At 37.2% G+C, this 21,940-nt stretch overlaps 1 protein-coding gene across 1 annotated transcript; it reads right to left on the reverse strand.

Moving 5' to 3' along the window:
- Positions 1–6,118: 6,118 nt before the first annotated feature.
- On the reverse strand, positions 6,119–7,081 carry LOC149226901 (uncharacterized). The gene has a single exon (XM_089380344.1). The coding sequence runs from the start codon at positions 7,079–7,081 to the stop codon at positions 6,119–6,121; it is 963 nt and encodes a 320-aa protein (XP_089236470.1).
- Positions 7,082–21,940: the final 14,859 nt, after the last annotated feature.

A 21,940-nucleotide genomic window follows, 5' to 3' on the forward strand; every position in this document is an offset into this window, starting at 1 on the left:
AATCCAAGGCCTTATCCTCAGCTGCCTTTAAACCTGAACTTTGAAAAGGATTTGTTGATGACACCTGCTCCATTTGGCAACATGAGCTAGATAAGTTAGATAGCTTTTTTGATCATCTTAATAGTTAGTCTAACTCCATAAAGTTCACCATGGAGCGATAACTTGATGGTTTCCTTCCTTTCCTTGATGTCCTCATTTCTAGAAAGGCTGATGGATCTTTCTCACATCAGGTGTATCAAAAAAAGACTCATACTGAGAAATATCTTCATGCATGTTCCCATCATTTTCTTGCTCAGAAGATAGGTGTTCTCAGCATGTTAGCCACCCATGCTATAAGGATTTCATATGAAGACCAGTTTTCTAAAGAAAATTCCCGTCTACTTAATGTCCTTTTTCAGAATGGTTATAGTAGGCAGGAGGACATTAAAGTTTTCCTCAAAGATGGTAAGGGTCCTAAGGTTAAGACTGACATGATTGATCGAAGTTCAGGAGTTCACCTCCCCTTCATCCAAGGGACGACAAACAAGATTGCGAGAATCCTAAAGAAACATAATGTTCCCTCAACCTTTAGACCCCTCAACACCATTAGAGGCTCCCTAAAGTCAGTTAAAGACTAGGTGATTCCTATGGATTTGAAAGGTTTTTATGTCATCCCATGTTCGTGTGGGACCTCATACATCGGTGAAATGGGTTGGTCTATTAACCAAAGGATTAAGGAACATGCGGCCGATATCAGACATGGGAGGACCAAATCCTCTACTTTAGCGGAGCATGCAGTGAAGACCAAGCATCATATATGCATTGAAGAAGCTAAGGTCGTCGCAAAAATTTCTCATTCTCATCACCGCAAGTTTAGGGAAGCCATTGAAATTGAGCAGTCTTCTAATAACATTAATAGGGATGACGACTGGAAAATTAGTAGTTGTTCGATTCCCACCCTCTCTTCTTAGTATTTCTCCTCTCTTTCTTATTTTTTTTTTTTTTATGCTCTATTCCCTTCTTTTATATAGGATTACCCTCTCTTTTTATTTATTTTTATTGTTTTTTAGTAATATTAGGTATTCGAGATCAGTTCCCTTTATTACTAGTATTATTATCTAATGTTATTATTTATTTATTAAGTACACCCTCTTTTTATTTTTTTATATTTTTAAATAATTTTCATTGTATTATTATTTATTTACCCCTTTTATTATTTATTCATTTTTACTTTTATTTATTTTTAGTTTATTTAATAAGTAGTTATATTTTTATTTTTTTTCATCTATTTATTTTAAATATTTTTTTTTAGAACTCCTCGCTTTTTATTTTTATATATTTTGAAAAAATTTAGTGTAGTTTTTTTTTTTTAGTTTAGTTTATTTTGTTAGTTTTTTATATATTTTTATTCAATTTATGGACTTATTTTTAATCGCATAATAAATAAATGGATAATTTTTTTTTTTTTTTTTTTTTTTTTTTTTTTCTGTCTGCGTAAAGACTAATTCTATTAAAAAAGAGAAAAATATGTACATGGAGGTCGAGACCTCAGAGGGGGCAGAAGCCAGCCCTCAGCCAGAGATTCTGAGACATACATATCCTGCTATCTGCCCTTTCAGGATTAAGAGACTTCAAAACATGATTTGTTAGACCCTGACATACAAAAAAATAATCCTGTTCTGAGTCTAACACAACATTACTATCGCCTACAATGGCTTTACTGGTAAACATTCTGTCATACCCGCCATGGACAAAATTGAGGCAAAAACAAAGCTTGCCGAACCAAGAATTGTTGCTGCACATCAGATCAAGTTGGCTCGCACCGATACAAGACGAGAACTGAGACCAGACCCGTAACCAGAGACCCAAAACATAGACACATAGCATAAAATAAAACAGAGCAAAGGCAAGAGTGCCACCCGTAGGCAATGAACCAGCATCATTCGGCATGTTGCGGAGAGTCGGGCGCATCCTTGTCCACCTGGCTGGATGAGGCAATCCAAGTGACGAAATCATTGTCTTCATTCCCATCGATACCACCATCTGGAGGAATTACCAGATTCAAGATGCTACCTGGATGATGAACCGACCCACAAGCAAGGACCTCGCGCTGACTCGATTCTGCCAGATGCTGAGGTGCCTCAGGAATAGTGCTATCTTCCTGCATGTTTTCTTCATTAAACATGACCCCAACCATCTCCCCCTGAAGGACACTGTCATCTTGAGACTGAGAGGTGGTGGTATGGGCCGAGCTACTGGGTTTATCCTCCTCCTCAGCAAGAATAACAGTGATACTGGCTGACAACACTGGCCTGTTGAACCTGCTATGGAAGGTGAAGCGGGTTGTTTGAAAGGAGTTGTGCGGGAGAGGTCCAGCATGGCCGGAGGGCGGAGAGGATGGGGAGGCTGAAGCAATGGGGATTACGTTCTGAGGAGCAGAATGAGAGGCCCTACCTCTATTACCAGTATGGCCTCCACGGCGAGGCATCTTCGAATTATCTGAGCAACCAAGTAAGGGAAAATGGCAGAGTTGAAGGGGGAAGGACTGAGCACAGAGGAACCAGGCAATACTTAAAACCCAAGCATGCTTCCAGACTACCTGAACGAAACAGGGGTGCGGGAAGAAAATCAGGTAGAGGTGAAGAGAGCCAAGGGCAATGGCGTGAACCAGACACCAGGCCATGAATAAAACCTTGAGCGTAAACTCTCGAACCAAGTGCACATTGAAGACGATCTGTGCGACCATCATTCCATCCTCTGTCCAATTGATATCGCATGCCATTGAGATATGCAATCCTCCTCTGCGAGCCAGGTGTAGGGACAGCTGCCTGCAATGAAAGAACCCTCATTAATGTGCTGCATTAACACCTGCATCCGGGTGTGTATCATCCTCCTGAAGCATATCATCCTTCATAATATTCTAGAACTCAGAGAGTTGATCCTCGGAGGCTATGCTGGAGATTGAGCCTACAAAGAGATCTACCCCAATTTCCACTCCTATATTAGCAAGAAAATCAGCAAGCTTATTTCCTTCCTGCTTAGTGTGTTTGAAAGAAATTGCTTGATGTTGAGAAAGCCATTTGTCTATTAGCTCGAGCCTTTGAGCCATTCTCCAACTGCTACTGACCTTATGTATGGGGGAGCCCTGCATTAGTTTTGTGACCATGTTTATGATGATTTGCGAATCCCCTTCTATGATAAGCGGAAAAAAGCTTTTGTCCTGAGCCAGGGTGAGACCTCGCCATAGTCCTTCCAATTCCGCTGAGTTATTGGAGTCCCAACCTTTTGAGCCGAGAAAGATGAGTTGAGGAGTGCCATAATGATCCCTGAAGACTCCCCCGTAACCTGCTTTTCCCGGATTACCCTTTGAAGCTCCGTCGAAGTTGAGTTGGAACATGTTGCTAGGCGGCGGAGTCCATTTTGTTGGCCTTTGTTTATTCTTAGTAGGATTGTCTTTAAGAGTAGGCTTTTGATTTAAATGTATCTTCCAATTGGCCCAGACTGATTGTTCCTGCGGCAGTGATGGAAAATCTTCTTGGGACCAGGCTTTAATAGATAGTGTCTCTTTAATGTTCTGATGTAATTTGGTCCATATCTGCTCTATAGACATGGATTGATCCTTAAAAACTCTTCGGTTCCGCTCCTTCCAGATGTTCCACACCAGTAGACCAGGAATAAGTTGCCATAGTGTGTTTAGGAGTTTGCTTTGATATGGCTCTTGACTCCAATTACGAATAGTAGCTCTGATATCCCCTTGCACTCTGCCCTCTTTTTGGCATCGGAAGGTAACCTTTTCCCACAGCTTCCGTCCTATTTGACAGGTTTGCATTAGATGTATGGCTGATTCTTCTTCTTGCTTACAGTTGATACATATAAATGGGCCAGAGAAGCTTCTTTTTCTGAGATTATCCCATGTGAGAATTTTATTGTGACATAGGCGCCATAAAAAACTAGACACCTTCGCCCAGTTTGAGGAATGCCAGATTTTATCCCATAAAGTGTCTTTGATTATCCTTTCTTTGATAATTATCTTATATGCTTCCCTTGTGGTGAAAGTACCTTTCTCTTCATATCCCCATCTGAGAATGTCCGATCCTTCTGAGAAGAGGATTTGTCGTTTTTGTAATTCTGAGGAGAGAGAGAGCTGAGTTTGCTCAGAGCCGTGCACCATAATTTGTTTGGCATCCATCCATTGTCTGTATCCCTGTGTGGAAGAAGGGTCCCAGAACTGATTAACCTTTGCTAGCTGATTTATATCTTGCTCTGGTAAGGGAAGGTTAGAGAGAGTGTCCTTTATCTTTGGGAGCTGCTGCCAGGAGTCTTCCCAGAATCTTGCTGTGTTACCGCTCTTAACTTCCCAGAAACTATGTTGTTGTATTAGATCCCTATGTTGAATGGCCGAATTCCAAATTACAGACCCTGTGCTTACTTCTGACATTCGAATTCTTTCTTCAATAGGGCTATTGTTCGCATATTTTGCTGTCCAAAGGGAGGCCCAGGGGGTGTTAGGATTTGCGAGCCACCTCCACCAAATTTTAGCTCCCATTACCTTATTACTATGCCCTGGATCTCTTATTCCAATACCCCCAGCCTTTTTCGGAAGACACACATTGTCCCATTTGACTAGAGCCCACTTCCAATTAGGGCCTGAACTGCCCCATAAGAAGTTGCGCTGGAGATTCTTTATATCCTTGAGAACCCATTTAGGAGCTGCTAGAATAGAGAAAAGATACAAGGGCATGGAATGGAGAACAGCTTTAATGAGAACAAGTCTGCTGGCCATGTTAAGAGCTCTATGAGTCCAGAGGAAGAGCCTCGCTTCTAGCTTTTCTAACAGGTCTTTCCAAGAGGAGTGCTTGAGGACCGAGGCTATTAAGGGAGCTCCTAGGTATTTGGAGGGAAGGGAAGCAATGGTAAAACTAAGAATACGGGCTATGGCTCTTTGAGTGGGAGTTGGGGTATTAAAGAAAAAGATTTGAGATTTGACACGATTGATAAGGGCTCCTGAAGCTTCAGAGAAGTTCGCTAGGAGGGCTTTGAGGAGGCGAGCTTCTTGGACCGAGGGATGACCAAAAAGCATGTTATCATCCACGAATTGCTGGTGGGAATAGGTAGGAGAATTGCAAAAAGATAGGCCTTTGAGACGCTGGGAAAGTAGAGTGGATTTTAGACTTCGACCTTGTCCTTCTGCCATAATAACAAAAATAAAAGGTGAAAGGGGATCTCCCTGCGTGATACCCCTGGAAGGACGAAACGTAGGCGAAGAGATACCATTGATAAGCACAGAAAAGAATGAGGAAGACAAAAGATTGGCAATCCATCTAACCCAGGAAGGGGCAAAGCCAAAGGCAGTTAGGATTTTTTGAATGTAAACCCAGCTGATACTATCAAAAGCTTTAGACAAATCGATTTTAAGCAACATACCTGGTTTTTTTGTTTGCTTCAAAGAGTGGATTATTTCATGAGTTAAAATAATACCATCCATTATCTGCCGACCTTCTACATAACCAGATTGCTCGGGCGAGATAATGAGAGGGAGCAGCGGTTTCAGTCTGGTAGCTATCACTTTTGAGACAATCTTGTAGATGATGTTGCATAGAGCAATCGGTCTGTACTTGTCTGGAGTATTGGATTCCTCTGCCTTGGGGATTAAAGCAATGAAGGTGGCATTCAGCCCTGGGTACATCCATCGTAAAGTGCGAGATTCTTCAACAACTTGCCAGACCTCCACTTTGATAAGATCCCAAAAGTTATGAAAAAAGTTGGAGGTGAATCCATCCGGACCCGGTGCTTTCCCTGCTTTCAACTGATGCACAACATTTTCGACTTCCTGCAGACTTGTGGGCTTAAGGAGGAGAAGATTATGCTCCTCTGTAATTAGTTTTGGAATGTTCCTTAGAACTTTGTTTATAGTAGACGTTCTATCTATGCTGGGTTCTTGATGAGCTTTTTTAAAGTATCTGAGAAACTCATCTTCAATGCCTTCATGCGTCTCAATTCTATCTCCCTGCTCATTTTTGATGTGGGAAATGTAATTATTCATTCTGCGCTGCACTGTGGTTTTGTGAAAAAATTTTGTATTCTTTTCCCCATCCTTAAGCCATCTGATCCTCGATTTCTTCCTCCAAAGAGTTTCCTCCTATTGTGCTCTATCTAGGATTTGGGATTCGATAGCTTGTTCCTGCTTTATGAGTTCCTCGGAGCGTCCTTCTATAATGATCCTTTGCTGGACATTCTTCATTTCTTGATTGAGGGCTGCCTGTGCCTTGAAAATATTTCCAAAAGTGGTATGATTCCAGTGTTTGATTTCTCCTTTAAGGTGCTTTAGTTTCTGCTGTAATATAGACATCTTGCCACTAGTGGGATTGAACTTGAGCCAAGTTGATCTAACAAATTCATTGAAATCCGGATGAGTTAACCAAAAGGCCTCAAACCGGAAGGGACGCCTAATACTGTTGCCTGGATGGTTCCATTGGAGAGCTATGGGCCAGTGATCTGAACCTAATACTGGAAGGATGGAAGCAATGAATTCCCCACCCAGGTGAGTTGCATTGTCTGATATTAGAAATCTATCGAGATGTGAAGCTATTTGTTGCAGTCCCTCTCTTTTATTGTTCCAAGTGAACATGCCGTTATTTGAAGGTAGATCTACCAGCCAGTTGTTTTGAATAAAGTCCTTTAGTAGATTCCCATCTCTGTTCCTTCTGCTTCTGCCTCCCTGCTTTTCCTCCATTCTTGCTATCATGTTAAAATCACCTCCAGATATCCAAAGCGGGTATAGCCTATTTGAGTTAAGCTCCGATAAGGTATCCAAGATTTCAGCTTTGTGTATGGTTTCCCGAGGGAAATATACATTAGTCATATGGCCATGGGTATTGGTGCCAATTATATGAAATATTGCCTGGATGAAGTTCTTGTTTGCATGTATATTTTTGAGTTGAATTACTCGTGCATCCCAGAGAATTTCCAGTCCTCTCGACGCCCCTTGAACATCAACAGCTGTTACTAGCCCTCCTGGCCAGGCTTTCGCTGCTATTTTTTCCAAGACTATCGAGTTACATTTTGTTTCTTGCAAAAAGAGTATATTTGGTTTTTCCTGCATGAGCATATTTTTTAATAGTCTACCTTTCCTAGGGCTATTGAGCCCCCTAATGTTCCATGATATCAGCTTCATTGAGAAGGGTTGGGATTGACATTGAAGTACTTGGTCAGCTTGGCGTATCTACCTGACTCAACTAGCACTTCGCCTATCTTGATGGTTCTTTCGAGGGTTGTTTTTCTTCCACGCTTCTTGCTGTCTTTGGTGATGAACTTTCCATCCCATTGACTGCCTATCTGGACTCCTAGAGAGTACTTCTTTTGTGCGCAATTGAGGACCTCCACCAGGTTGTCCACTTGTCGGTCTGGTATTTTGTCAAAGTTCCCTGTCTTGCATGCTTGCTCGAGTCCTAGAATATCCAGTTCACCAATATCAATATTCTCAGGGTCTTCCTCCATGATCTGGGGTTCTTGAGAGTCTTCCTCTCTTTCCTTCAGCACCTTTGTACTGGGTTCAGGATTATCAACTTCCATTCCTTGAAAACTCCAGGCCTGAGTTTTGGTTTGGGATTGAAGGGTTGATTTATTGAATAAGATTTCCCCTGGTTGCTGTGTAGTCCCATCCGACTGCTCTTTGCTGGTTTCTTTGTCATTTTGAGGTACATTATCAGAATCTGGCACATCATTACTGGCCAGAGCCGCAAAGCTGTTACTCGTTGAGGGTTTTGACATATTAACTTGATTGGTCTTGGTATTGGCTGTCGATTTCTTGTTCCCTCTTCTGCGGTTTACCACTTTGGTAAAACCGTCAGACGCTTGATTGTCTGAGTCCATTTGAGGAGGGGGTTTCCTGTTCAGAGGACAATCTCTGTAGAGGTGTCCTAGGTCATGGCATTTCCTGCATCTAAACGGTACATGCTCATAATCTATTAGTTGAATCCATTCAACATCTTCATGGAAGAGACTTACTGTATCTGGCAGGGCTTGCTTGAGGTCCATATAAATGCAGATCCGGGCATATGATGTGTATCTGCATAATTTTGTTTCCTCTGCAACCTTGACGAATTCGCCCAGAGCATTTCCAATCTCCTGGAGGGAGCTTTCTTCCCAATATTCCCAAGGAAGCGAGTACAACCTTATCCAGACAGGAGCATAACTGAGGTCTTCCTTGTCTGGATTGAATCGTTCAACCCACCCTTTGAGATATAGACCTGCAGAATTGAAGAAGTAAGGACCCCCATCCAGAATCCTGTTACGATCTTCCAAGCAGTTAAAAATGGCCGTAAAAAACCCCTTCGGTCCTAGATGCAAAGTGATGTGGCCCTTTGGGTTCCATTTGGTATTTATCCAGCTCCTTAACGCTCTCTCAGTTGGCCACATTCCAATAAACTTGCCAATCAACACATGATCCCTCATAAATTGTATTTTGGCATTGATTCGGTGACTGGGAAATTCCACTTTTGGCCTGTGAGTGGCCACCGGTCTACATGTGGAGGAACTTGCTTTATTTTTGTCTTTTTGATCTTGTTCATTATCCTGTTGCTTGCTGCTGTTTGTATTGTCCTCATTCTGTCTGTCTTCCTTGTCAGTGTTTTCGATCTGCTGCTTTTGGCTATCATTTTTTGGGGGAGGTGCATCGCCCTCCCCCTGAGGGGGCTGCATGTTCCTTCGCACTTATGGCAGGACCACGAAACCTCCGATCCGCCCTGTTTCCGTCAATACTGAGCTATGTCAGTGGAGCCTGCCGTAGCAGGGGCTGCAGAAACCCTAGGACGGGTTGCAGAAACCCTAGTTCGCCTCTCTCCGCCCCTTTACAAATTCAGATAATAAATGGATAATATTAATTAATAATAATAAGTTTATTAATATACTAAATTATTATTTAAATAAATTAAATTATTATTTATTATTATTTAAATATTTTAAAGTAATCCCCTTCACTAATCATATATAGTCGTTTAGTTGGTTTATTATATTATATATATAATTTTCCCTCCCTAGTCAAATATAGTCGTTTTCCTCTAATAGCTAGATTGACCTATCTTCTTATTTAACCTTCCTCTAAGATCTGTCTTTTCATCTTGTCTTAAAGATGAACCACGCTGGTTGGTTCCAAATGCGTTGACCAAATATTCTCTATGCGATTTTCTATAAAAAATTTCATGAATAACAAATTATGGATCACATAAGCTTGAATTCAAATATAATATGATATTTATATCTCTTAAAATTAAAGTATTATTATGTAAAAAAATTATTAAAAATTAAAAATATATAAATTTTGAAATGCAACATCAATATTTTTCATACAAAAAACATAAAAAATAAATAAATTAAACATTGTCTAAATAAATTAATTATAAACAAATTATATTTAAAAAACAATCTAAATTAATTAATTGTTATTATTAATACCAAAACATCTGAAAAATCACGTTGCTATAGCCACTAAGGAGCTGCATAGCCCTAGCTAGAGAATGCAGCACGTAGCTAACCCTCAGGGCCTCCTGCTGCTAGGGATCAAGTAACATGAACTCACCAGAGGACGGAGATCCTCTCTCTGATCACCAATAAGAAAATGAAGGAACAACAAAAGCTTTCGCCTCTCTCATTTCTACAATGGGTCCGGCAAAGAATCGACCATCAGTCACTAAGTTTGTTAAAAGATTGGAAGACATCCCTGAAATCTCACTCCCTCCTACCCTTCCTCGTAAAGCAGCACTGTCCCTTTCGGAGCGTGGATTAGTTGGCCAGTTTACTAGGTTATGGCCATCATCCAAAACCATCCAAAAATGGGTAGAAAGGAACTGGACTGCATCAATAAATGGGAAAATTTCAATCAGGTTCTGTGGAAGAGGGTACTACACCTTTCACTTTGAAATTAAGGAGGATCAAGATCTGATATTTAGGTACGGCCCATACTTTATGGATACAAAGGGGTTGTATTTAAACAGATGGACGTTGGACTTTGATCCAGAAATGGATGTACCCAGTGTCGTCCCAGTTTGGGTCAGGTTGCTGCATCTTCCCCTCCATTGCTGGGGAGATGATTCAGTTAAAGCCATAGGAAATGCAGTTGGGAAATACATAGACAGGTGTGAGCCAAAGGAAAATATGCATGCATGCGCCAGAATCTGTGTAGAAGTGGATCTAGGGAAAGGGCTTCCTGAAGCAATCAAAATCAAAGTGGATCAATAGATGCATATACAACAACTAGATTATGAATAAATCCCCTTCAAATGCAAGGTATGTCATGAATATGGCTACTTTGCTAATAGATGTACAAAAAGGAAAAAGAAAATGAAAATGAAAAAATTGAAGATCCAAAAAACAAATGGGAACAGGTTAAAAGAAAGAAGACAGCCAATAAACAACCCACTCATTCTTCTTCGCAACCCACCATATCCCTTGATCTCCTCCCTCTATCACCAAAAGTAGACAACAATCCTCTTACTAGCGTAAATCCTTTTGAGCCACTAGATCCCTCAGCCTCCCCATCCCCTAGACCCAAATCTAGATCCAGATCCAGATCCCCCCACCATACTCTCAACCCCCCTTCATCCCCTCTGATCTCAAACACCCATACTCCACCCCCTCCCTCAGTAGACAGAATTCTAACAAGAAATCAGTCAAAGGAAGCACTCCCAAATGTAGAATACCAAAAAAAAGCAGGAAGAAAGTCAAACAAAGCGCTGAGGGACGAAGTAGCAGTAAAGGAAATGGCATTAGGAATGCAGCAACCTATGGAAACCTTCTTAGGAAGGAGCACAGGAAACAACGAAAAAAGCTAGCAAGGAGGAAAAGGACCCTTACACCACCCAACAAGCAAATAATGATAGTGGTCCCCTAGAATTGCTGAGGAATGAGATCATCCTTCAAAGAAAATGCCACAAGATACATTCTGGCAAAAGAAAACCTAGATATTCTTATGATTCAGGAGACCAAAACAAATAGCCAAGAAACTAAAAATATAAAAAAATAAATAAAAAATTATGAAGGGGAAGCAATATAGGGAACAGGATCATCAGGAGGAATCTGCACAATATGGAGGAAAGGAATCTGAGAATTGATACAACAAAAAAAGGACCAACACTGGATACAAACGGATCTAATGCAAATAAGTACAAAAGAGAAGTACAATGTCATAAACATATATGCCCCCAATCATTACAAGGAAAAAGAGCAAGGCTGGGCCACCATAAAGGAAGCACTAAAAGAAACACAAGTTGGGAAAATAATCCTAGGAGGAGATTTAAATTTGGTAACAAGTATAGAATAAAAGTTTGGAGGGATATATGACACAGACCCATCCAAGGACGCTCTAGAAGAAATAATGGAACAACAAAACTTAATAGACATCCCCCCAAACAACGGAAAATACACCTGGAGCAACAAAAGAGTGGGAAATGTTGAAAATTGTCAACAAGAAATTGCTAAAAATAGAAGTGCTAAAAATATTTGCTAAAAATAGCAGTTTGGGCATCAATGCTGGATTGGGCAATAGGGAATGAAAAATGAAAGTGGTAAAAATAGAAGTTCTATTTTTACCAGTTCAAGTTGGATTCCTATTTTTAGACTGTCCCTGGTCTAAAATAGGAAGTAAAATTCAAATTTGGTCTTAACAGTAGTTTGAATATTAATTAATTAATTCTCCATGAGTTAATTAGTTAAGGAAAATCAAACTTGAAGTCTTTGTGAGAACATGCAATAATTTCTCCATTGATTGGGGAATGTGTCCTTGATTTGCTCCACTGATTGAAGAATTAAGAATGAGTTCTATATTGAGAAGATTAGTTGACTTAGTTTAACTTAGTCAAGTTCAGTTAGATTAATTTGACAAGTTGTTAAATTAATGAGATACAGTTTGTTAATTCTTGCATGCATGTGACAACTACTATTTTCAGATAACTGAGTATTCTCTCATGGATAACTGATGCATGGAAGTTCAGACAGAGACCCAATTAAGATTAGAGAAGGGACAATGTACTATCACTTGGATGGATATTTTTCCTATAAAGGAAGCTCATCCATGATGAGGATTTATCTCCTTCAAATTTGTGCAGTTAGATCAGAGGTTAGTGAGTGTGCGAAGAGGCCAATTCACATAAGTGGCAGCACTGGACCCCAAGGAAACTACATAAGGAAATAGGAGGCTTGGAGGGCAAAGGAGAAGGTTTGTGAGAAGCCTTTGACTGTCTATGAGTAGTAGAGCGATTGTACTGAGAGCTGGATAGCTTCCGAGCTAAGGCTTTGTGTAATCCAAACTATATTTCCACTTGTATGATAATACAGAGATGGGGTTTTAGGCAGGTGCTTTCCCCGGGTAAATTCTTCTGTGTTATGTGTGATTGATTCATTCTTATCAGTTATATGTGTTCTTATTGATGTTGCTCATGGTTGATTAAGCTTCCGCTAAATTGTTTGTTGAAGTAGATCAAGTGTTTTTCTTTAGTACATTGCATTCCCAGGTTGATCTACAAGTGGGAAATTTCTACATGGTATCAAAGCTAGCTGATTTGTAGGAAAAATTCTACAATATTCTACATGGTATTGGAGCACATGTGATCAAGGAGAGAACAGTATACTGAGAGGAGATTTCAAAGTTTTGAGTTTTGGTCCGAAAGTTTGCAGAGCAGATCTGAAAATTTATGTACAAAATTTTCAGAAATAAATAGCATATTTGGATTCCTTGCGGAAAAATACCCAAAATCAAAAAAAAAAAATAATTGGCTGAATCGGAGTTCGGATGAGGGAGATATCACTGATTTAAAATCAGCGCTTTTTCTAGAAAATTTCGTCACGGTAGGAAAGTGGAAATAGATTGGTGTGCTAGCCAAGAACCTATATGCACTTGAGGTACAAGATGCATGCAAAGCCTTGAGGAGAAAGGCAAAGGATAGAGACTTGGTGGTTGAGAGGGAGAGTATATTACCTCTCAACATGTAGCGCTAGAAGAAGTCTCAGACAATTGTGGAGGAGCCACGATTGGTGCAGTAGCTTCAGGAGGTTGTGGAGCAACCACAATAGGGGAAGCTGAGAGGAGATCGAGTGGAGACATCTACTCATGCAGAGACCTCCAGTAGGGAGAAACTTCGAGCTAGGTGGGAGGGGCAGGATCCTTGAGGTACCCAACCTCTTGGATGAGACCTTGCTACGGCAGCCCCGATGTGGAGTAGCAGGAACTGACTAATTGGGTAGAGACGGATGTGGATGGAGCGGCAAAGAGATCTACAGTGTAGGGAATCCCAGGACAACGTAGAGCATGCAGGTTGCAGCAATGCGAGAGGCACAAGTGTGTTGCACTGTGCAGGGTAGCACAGAGAAGGGTGCAATAGTGCGAGATGCATGTAGATGTTTCAGTAGTGTAGAGGTCAGAGAGGAAGCACTTGTCAGCAGCAGGTAGAGCTTCAGCATTAGAGTATGCTTCTAGCCCAACAGAGTGGTCAGTTGGGAGTTTTTTTGTTCCGAGAGTTGCTAGAGCAACCACACTTGGTAGATGTGTTGCATGCAGAACATTCTAGAGGTACAAGATCGGGTTTGAGAGGAAGCCTTTCTTGTTGAGATGGAGTGTTGAAAATTGGCAATAAGAAATTGCTAAAAATATAAGTGCTAAAAATAGCAGTTTGGGCATCAATGTTGGATTGGGCAACAGGGAATGAAAAATGGAAGTGCTAAAAATAGAAGTTCTATTTTTAGCAGTTCAATTTGGATTCCTATTTTTAGACAGTCCCTGGTCTAAAATATGAAGTAAAATTCGAATTTGGTCTTACCAGTAGTTTGAATATTAATTAGTTAATTCTCCATGAGTTAATTAGTTAAGGAAAATCAAACTTGAAGTCTTTTTGAGAACATGCAATAATTTCTCCACTGATTGGGGAATGTTTCCTTGATTTGCTCCACTAATTGAGGAATTAAGGATGAGTTATATATTGAGAGGATCAGTTGACTTAGTTTAACTTAGTCAAGTTCAGTTAGATTAATTTAACAAGTTGTTAAATTAATGAGATATTGTTTGTTAATGCTTGCATGCATGTGACAACTGTTATTTTCAGATAACTGAGTATTCTCTCATGGATAACTGATGCATAGAAGTTCAGACAGAGACCCAGTTGAGATAAGAGAAGGGACAATGTACTATCAGTTGGATGAATATTTGAAAGAATAACTTCGGCGTAAATCACACGTAGACAAACATTTGTCGACGCGTTTCGAACAAACTAGTGTGGTTCATCGTCAGGACAAGTTGAAGAAACAGATCCAGCTTAGCATGATAAATAGTCTGAGCAAAGTCTCCAACGGCTAAATAGACTAATGGCTAATTTTGACCTTAGGACCCAGGTCTAATTATTTTAATATTATTATTATTTTTTATTATTTATCTTAATATTATTTATGGAAATAAGTTAAATTAGGTAAAAATACATAACTAAATTAATTTTAATGGTTGGTTTAAAAAGAAATTTAATTATTTAACTTATTAAAGGGCGCTCCATCCGTCAAAGGATCTGCGAACATGCGGCCGACCTGAGACATGGGAGATCCAAGTCTTCAGCATTAGCTGAGCATGTGGAAAAGACCAAGCATCAGGTGTGTATTGAGGAGGCCAAGGTTGTTGCCAAAGTTGCTCAGTTCCACCATCGTAAATTGAGGGAAGCTATTGAGATTGAAAAGAAGCCGAGCAATCTCAATAGAGATGATGGCTGGAAAATCAATAGGTGCTGGATTCCAGCACTCTCTTCTTAGTCGGTTTTTCTGCCCCCTCCTTTTTTCTTTTTTTTTTTAAGAATATATATATATATATATATATATATATATATATATATACATATATACATATATGCAACATTTACAATATTTAATAAATAATTTAATTAAATAAATAAATTACCTTTTTAAGCTAACCTTTGAATTATTCTATTTATTTATATAGTATTTTATCCTAACTTTATAATTTTTATTATATATATATATATATATATGATTATTAATAAATAACTATTAAATCACTTTTTTAAACTAACCATTATAAATTATTATTAAATTAATAAATGAAGATTCTCAACCTATTATTATGATTTTAATATATATATATATATAATAATAATTATTAAATAATTTAAGTAAATAAATAAATTATCTTTTTAATCTAACCATTAAAATTATTTTATTAATTCTAACTTTGATCTTAATAACCTAATATTATAGCTTTAATTAGAAAATATATATATATATAATTTAAATAAAAATAAATTACTTCTTTAACCAACCATTAAAATTATTTTATATATTTTTAACTAATTTCCATAAATAATAATAATTAAAATAAACTAACCATTAAGTTACTCGTCACTTAACAACCTAATATTATGATTTTAATTAATATATATATATATATATATAATAATTATGAATTAATTTAAATAAATAAATAAATTATTAATATTATTATTATTATTATTTATTTATTTATTTTATTTATTTTATTTATTTATTTTTTTTTTTTTTTTTTAACTAACCATTGAAATTATTTTACTTATTAATCCTAACCTTTATCTTATTAACCTAATATTATAACTTTAATATATATATATATATATATATATATATATATATATATATATATATATAATTAATTTAAATAAATAATTAAATTTCTTTTTAAACCAACCATTAATATTAATTTAGTTATGTATTTTTACCTAATTTAACTTATTTCCATAAATAATATTAAGATAAATAATATTAAAATAATTAGACCTGGGTCCTAAGGTCAAAATTAGTCGTTAGTCTATTTAGCCGTTGGAGACTCTGCTCAGACTATTTATCATGCTAAGCTGGATCTGTTTCTTCAACTTGTCCTAACGATGAACCACACTAGTTGGTTCGAAACGCGTCAACAAATGTTTGTCTACATGTGATTTACTCCGAAGTTATTCTTTCAACTATTATGGATCACAGAAGCCTCAATTCAACTATGGATGAATATTTTTCCTATAAAGGAAGCTCATCCATGATGAGGATTTATCTCCTTCAAGTTTGTGCAGTTAGATCAGAGGTTAGTGAGTGTGTGAAGAAGCCAATTCACATAGGTGGTAGCATTGGACCCCAAGGAAACTGCACAAGGAAATAGGAGGCTTGGAGGGTAGAGGAGAAGGTTTGTGAGAAGCCTTTGATTGTCTATGAGTAGCAGAGGGATTGTACTGAGAGCTGGATAGCTTCTGAGCTAAGGCTTTGTGTAATCCAGACTATATTTCCACTTGTATGATAATATAGAGATGGGGTTTTAGGCAGGTGCTTTCCCTGGGTAAATTCTTCTGTGTTATGTGTGATTGATTCCTTCTTATCAGTTATATGTGTTCTTATTGATGTTGCTCATGGTTGATTAAGCTTCCGCTAAATTGTTTGTAGAAGTAGATCAAGTGTTTTGCTTTAGTACATTGCATTACCAGGTTGATCTATAGGTGGGAAATTTCTACATGGTATCAGAGCTAGCTGATTTGTAGAAAAAGTTCTACATGGTATCAAAGCTAGCTAATTTGTAGGAAAAATTCTACAAAATTCTACAGGAAAAAGAAACATTAAAGGATGTTTGGATAGAATCCTGATCCAATAAAACATAGCAGCAATGCACAACTCCATCAAATAAAAAATATTACACACCACGGCACCTGAACATAAACTGATGGCAATAGTTTTAGGTAAAATGGAAAATCAAGGACCGCTCCCATTTAGATACAGCCCAATATGGGACAACAATACAGAAATTAGTGAATTAATCAAGGAAGCATGGGAGCCAAGAGTATTAGGATCACCACAGTAGATTTGGGAGACAAAATTAAAAAACTTAAGAGCCAAGCTAAAGGAATGGGCAAGAGCAAACCAAAAAAAAATAGCTACAATAGAAAATGGACAACATGCAAATTGAAAAAGAAAGCAAAGAAGAAGGCAAGCAAGACTATCTGAGAGAGAAGTAAATATTTTGGGAAATATATAGGGAAAATAGGAAAGAAGAAGAAGAGGCTGGACTAAAATCTAGAAGCCTGTGGCTCAAGGCAGGGGATAAAAATACATCATGTTTCCACAATACTATGAAGATAAGAAGAGCAAGAAACCAGATAGAAAAAATACAAGCCGAAGGTCAAGAGGTCAAAGGTGTAGAGGACTTAAAAAAAGCAGCCCACAAGCACTTTAAAAATTTACTTTCAGCAAAAGAAGAAACAGTTGAATATGAAAATTTCCTATAGCACACAAAAAAAAAATCAAAAGAGACCAAAACGCAGAAATGTGTAAAGAAATCATAGAAGAAGAGGTATTGGCGGCTATATGGAGCCTAATTCGAACAAAGCCCCAGGGCTAGATGGTTTTACAATAGCATTCTACATATTCCATTGGTATACAATTAAAAAGGATTTCTTAAGAATGATGAAGAATGTCTTCAAAAAAAAAAAAATAGGAAGCAATACAAAATCCTCCTACCTTGCTCTAGTCCCAAAAGAGTCAAGTCCCTCCACTTTCAATAGGTTTCGTCCAATCTCTATTTGTAATTCCTCTTATAAGATCATAACAAAAATAATTGCAAATAGAATGAAGGAAGTGCTTCCAATAATCATATCTGAAAATCAAGGAGGATTTGTGCCCAACAGGCAAATCATAGATAATGTAATTATTGTACAGGAAGCTGTACATTCTAGTATACTAAGGAAAGAAAAAGGCATCATAATCAAATTAGATATGGCAAATGCATTTGACAGGGTCAGCCTTCCATATCTAATGGCAGTCTTCAAGAAACTTGGATTCTCAAGAGAAATAATAGAAGTCATTCAGGAGTGCATTTCTACCCCATGGATTACCCCCCTCGTAAATGGAAGACCCAGTGAATTTTTTCAAAGCACAAGAGGCCTCAGGAAAGGATTTCCTCTCTCTCCCTTCCTATATATTATAATGGCAGAAACTTTAAGAAGAGACTTGGAAAAACAAAGAAAAGAAAGAAACATTACAGGGCTCAGAATAGCAAAAGGAGTAAAGACAATAAACCACTCACTTTTTGTTGATGATACATTGCTGTTGGGAGGGGCATCAACAATAACAACAAGAAGGTTCAAAAGAATTTTGGATGATTTCTTACAGGTTTCAGGTGGGCTATTAAACAACACAAAATGCAAAATATATGGATGGAACACCCCTTCCAGAATCATGCAAAGGATTTTGCAAATCTTAGAAATCCCCATATAGGAAAAATGGACTCACTTCTTTTACTTGGGACTCCCTATCTCAAAAGAGAAAATGAAGGCAAAAATACGGACCAAACAGATTGAAAAAATGAAAAATAAAATACAAATATGGGGAATGATGTGGCTAAATATGGCAGGAAGGGTAATATTAATCAAAGCACTCCTAAAACCACTACCTATCTACCAATATGCAATAATCATGGCCCCAACAAGTGCCCACAAACAAATGGAGTTAACCTTAAGAAGCTTTTTATGGCAAGGGGGAAGCAAGAAAACAAAAAATTCAGCTTGGTTAGGTGGGAGCAAGTAGTGCTACCATATGAACAAGGAAGCTTATCAATCTGGTTACCTGGGCTCATGAATGCAACCCTGGGAATGAAAATAGTATGGAGACTGATCACAGGAAAAGAGAGTTGGTGGAAAAAAACTGTCATCTCAAAATACATGGATGGCTCCAAGAAAAGACTGCTCAATGGAAATATCCCAATAAGACAATGTACTCAATCATGGAAGCTAGTCAAAAAGACAATTCCTTTAATGAGCAGCTACATCTCTAAAATCCCAGGCAATGGAAAAAAATATTGATTTCGGAGGATAGAATTATGGGAAAAGAACCACTGAATACTCACCTAGAAATTGAAGGTATCCAAGAGTGGATGAAAGGAAAAGGGCAAAATACTCTACACTCAATTTCTATATGGAACCAAAGGGAATGGCAAGATTGGAAAATTTCAACAATCCCTGCAAATCTGGAAGTGCAATGGAGCAAAATTAGGCAGATTCTAAATGGGGCGACACCAATCAACTATGATGAGGAAGACGATTTACTCTGGGATCCAAGTGGTGGAAAATACACAGTCGAGACTGGATACAAAATCCTACAAGAACAACCAAACCAACAAGATTGGGATTCTTGGAAGATAGTCTGGAAATCAGAAATCTTGTCTAAGATCAAAATGTTCATTTGGACTCTTTTAAAAGGGAAGATCTTGACTAATGAAAACTTAAAAAAAAAGGCTTTCAAGGCTCATCACGATGCCCATTATGCCTGCAGGTCGAAGAAAACATTCAACATTTATTTCAAGAATGCATTTTCACCAAAGAATGTTGGCAGTAGCTCATAAGCCCTCTGGAAATAAGTATAAATTTTGAAAAGCCTTTGCAAATTTTCTTCAAACCTATCCATATATAGAAAAGAAGAAAGTCTCAATTCAGAGGATATGGAAATGCATTCCAGTAGTTCTTTGTTGGAAAATTTGGTTGACACGAAACAAGTGCATCTTCAAAAATCAAACTCCAAGAATAAGGAAGACCCTCTCAAAAACTTGGGGATTAACTTCTGAAATCCTCAACATCAAGTGAGCAACACCAACAGACTATAACACTCTTCAACAAGAAGAGCGAGATTGGCTCAGGAAAGCCATACTAAACAAAAATGGACATAATTATATAGATAAAAATTACTACAACGCAATTATATAAAGAAAAATGAAAATAATTATATAGATAAAAATTACTACAACACAATTCAAGACATAATAGTAATTCTACACCAAAATCTTTTGATATATTTTTTTAATTAATTATTTGTAAAATGAATATTTAAAAGGAAAAACCACATGCCATGAATATATTAAGATCTTCAAGACATAAATATTTCTAAGTCGAAATTGTAATATTTAAAAATATTAATTTAATATCATTTTATTATAATTTTTTTTATCATGTTATGTAAAAAATATCATTAACTAATATTATTAGATTTAATAACTTTGGATTAATAATTTGATGAAAGGTTTGCATTTCGAGGGATTTGATCTCTCGATCTGGAGTAGAGGGATCTAGGCTGGTAGTGACATCAACCATTGTGAGGGGATGTGTAGCTATGTGGAGTTAATGGATCTAGGCTGGTAGTGACATCAACCATTATGAGGGGATGTGTAGGTATGTGGAGTTAGATGGATCTAGGCTAGTAGTGACATCAACCATTATGAGGTGATGTGTAGGTATGTCAAGTATCCAATAAAATAATAAAAAAAATAAAGAAGCACCTTATGAGGGAGGTGTAAATATGGCATATCTCCAATAAAATAATAATAAAAATAAAGAGGTGCATTCCGGAACTGAGGGAGAAGTGTAAGAATGTCATGTCTCCAATAAAATAATAATAATAATAAAATTAATGTTGGCCCAAAACAAAAATGAAAATAACCATAATAATACAAAACTTTTAATATTTTTTTTAACTAAATATTTGTAAACTAAATCTAAAAAAAAAGAATATATTAAAATCTTTAAAGAAAAATATTTCCATGTGAAAGTTGTAATATTTGAAAATATTAATTTGATATAGCTTTATTATAAATTTTGTTTTCATGCAATGTAAAAATATTATTAAATTTAATATTTGTTTTTTGTTTGTCAACTTGTTTGTGATCCTCGAGGCTTGACTTGTGGCCTGAAGAGCCATGACCCAAGGGCATCTAATCTGTCAAAGTCACCCGAGGATCACACCCTGCTTGGGACACACTAACCCTAAGTTGACTGGATTTTTTAGCATGTCTCGTCCCCCTAAAACAAAGCACAACTACCCTGTGAAATTTGATCCTGGGTCTCCTTGCAAAGGAGGTCCATCCTCAATCAAGCACAACCACTCCCGCGAAGTTTGATCTTGGTCTCCTTGCAAACAAGGCCCATCCTCAACCCCTTGTATTAATAAAACTTAACATTATTAAAATTATTATTATTAATAAATTTAATAACTTTAATTTAAAATTTCAATCAAAAATTTATATCTCAAAAAAATTGATCTTTTAAAACATGATAGGTTTAGATAATCGAAAGTAATATTTAAAATAAATTTATAACCTCTTTTGCAAATTCCGGACAATAAGTACTAGAAAAGGAAGAAGAACCTCCTTTCTTGAAATTCCGCTTGTAAATATAATATAACTGACTTCCATTTACAAAAAAAACATTTAGATTGGACAGAGAAAACTTTCTTCATCCCTTTCCCGTTAGGTAAGTGACAGAATCTGGTTGGAAGAAATCCTCAATTTAATAACGAGATGGTGTAACTTATATTTCTTTAAATTTGAAACGATCCAATATTTCTACCAAATTATTAACGCCATGAAAAAATTTAAAATCATTTTCATTTTTAATAGATCGTCGTGAAATTTTGGACAGCTGAGAAAGACTTCTTCCAATCAAAGAATGAGGAAGACTTGTTTGGATCATCAAATGCTCTTTTCATATTTTTTCACTTATGCACCCAAATCAATTAAATGTGAGCAGCCCCGATCAATAAAAGAATTTCCTATTATAATTTCAAACATCAAAACTTGTAAACTTAACACCCACCGGTTAAGGCGTGGTGTTTTGGCAGTTTGTAATTATTTTGCCCAACTGAAGAATTCTAATTTAGAATAGTTTTCAGATATACATAATTTTAATTTTATTTAGGATTAGACCACAGAATTTGTGGAAATTAAATCTCAACACATAACTATTAAAGCCCAACTTCCGGAACATAGTAATTAAAGAAAAAGAATATGGTATTTGATAATATTGATCTGACAACCTACAGACTAAACATTAATCAGTTTTGGCACGAGGAGAAGAAGGAGCCATTCCTCGGTGGAGCCTCTCCTTTCTCTTCTCTAAAAACCGCTGAATAGAAAGTTTGGGAG

Source organism: Pinus tabuliformis, chromosome J, assembly GCF_031772625.1.
Source record: "Pinus tabuliformis cultivar Carrire ecotype Pingquan chromosome J, CPIR1, whole genome shotgun sequence".
In the NCBI taxonomy this organism is placed as follows: domain Eukaryota; kingdom Viridiplantae; phylum Streptophyta; class Pinopsida; order Pinales; family Pinaceae; genus Pinus; species Pinus tabuliformis.

Excerpts from the sequence above, each read along its gene's own strand:
- LOC149226901 (XM_089380344.1), bottom strand. The coding sequence starts at position 7,081 with ATGCAGGAAAAACCAAATATACTCTTTTTGCAAGAAACAAAATGTAAC.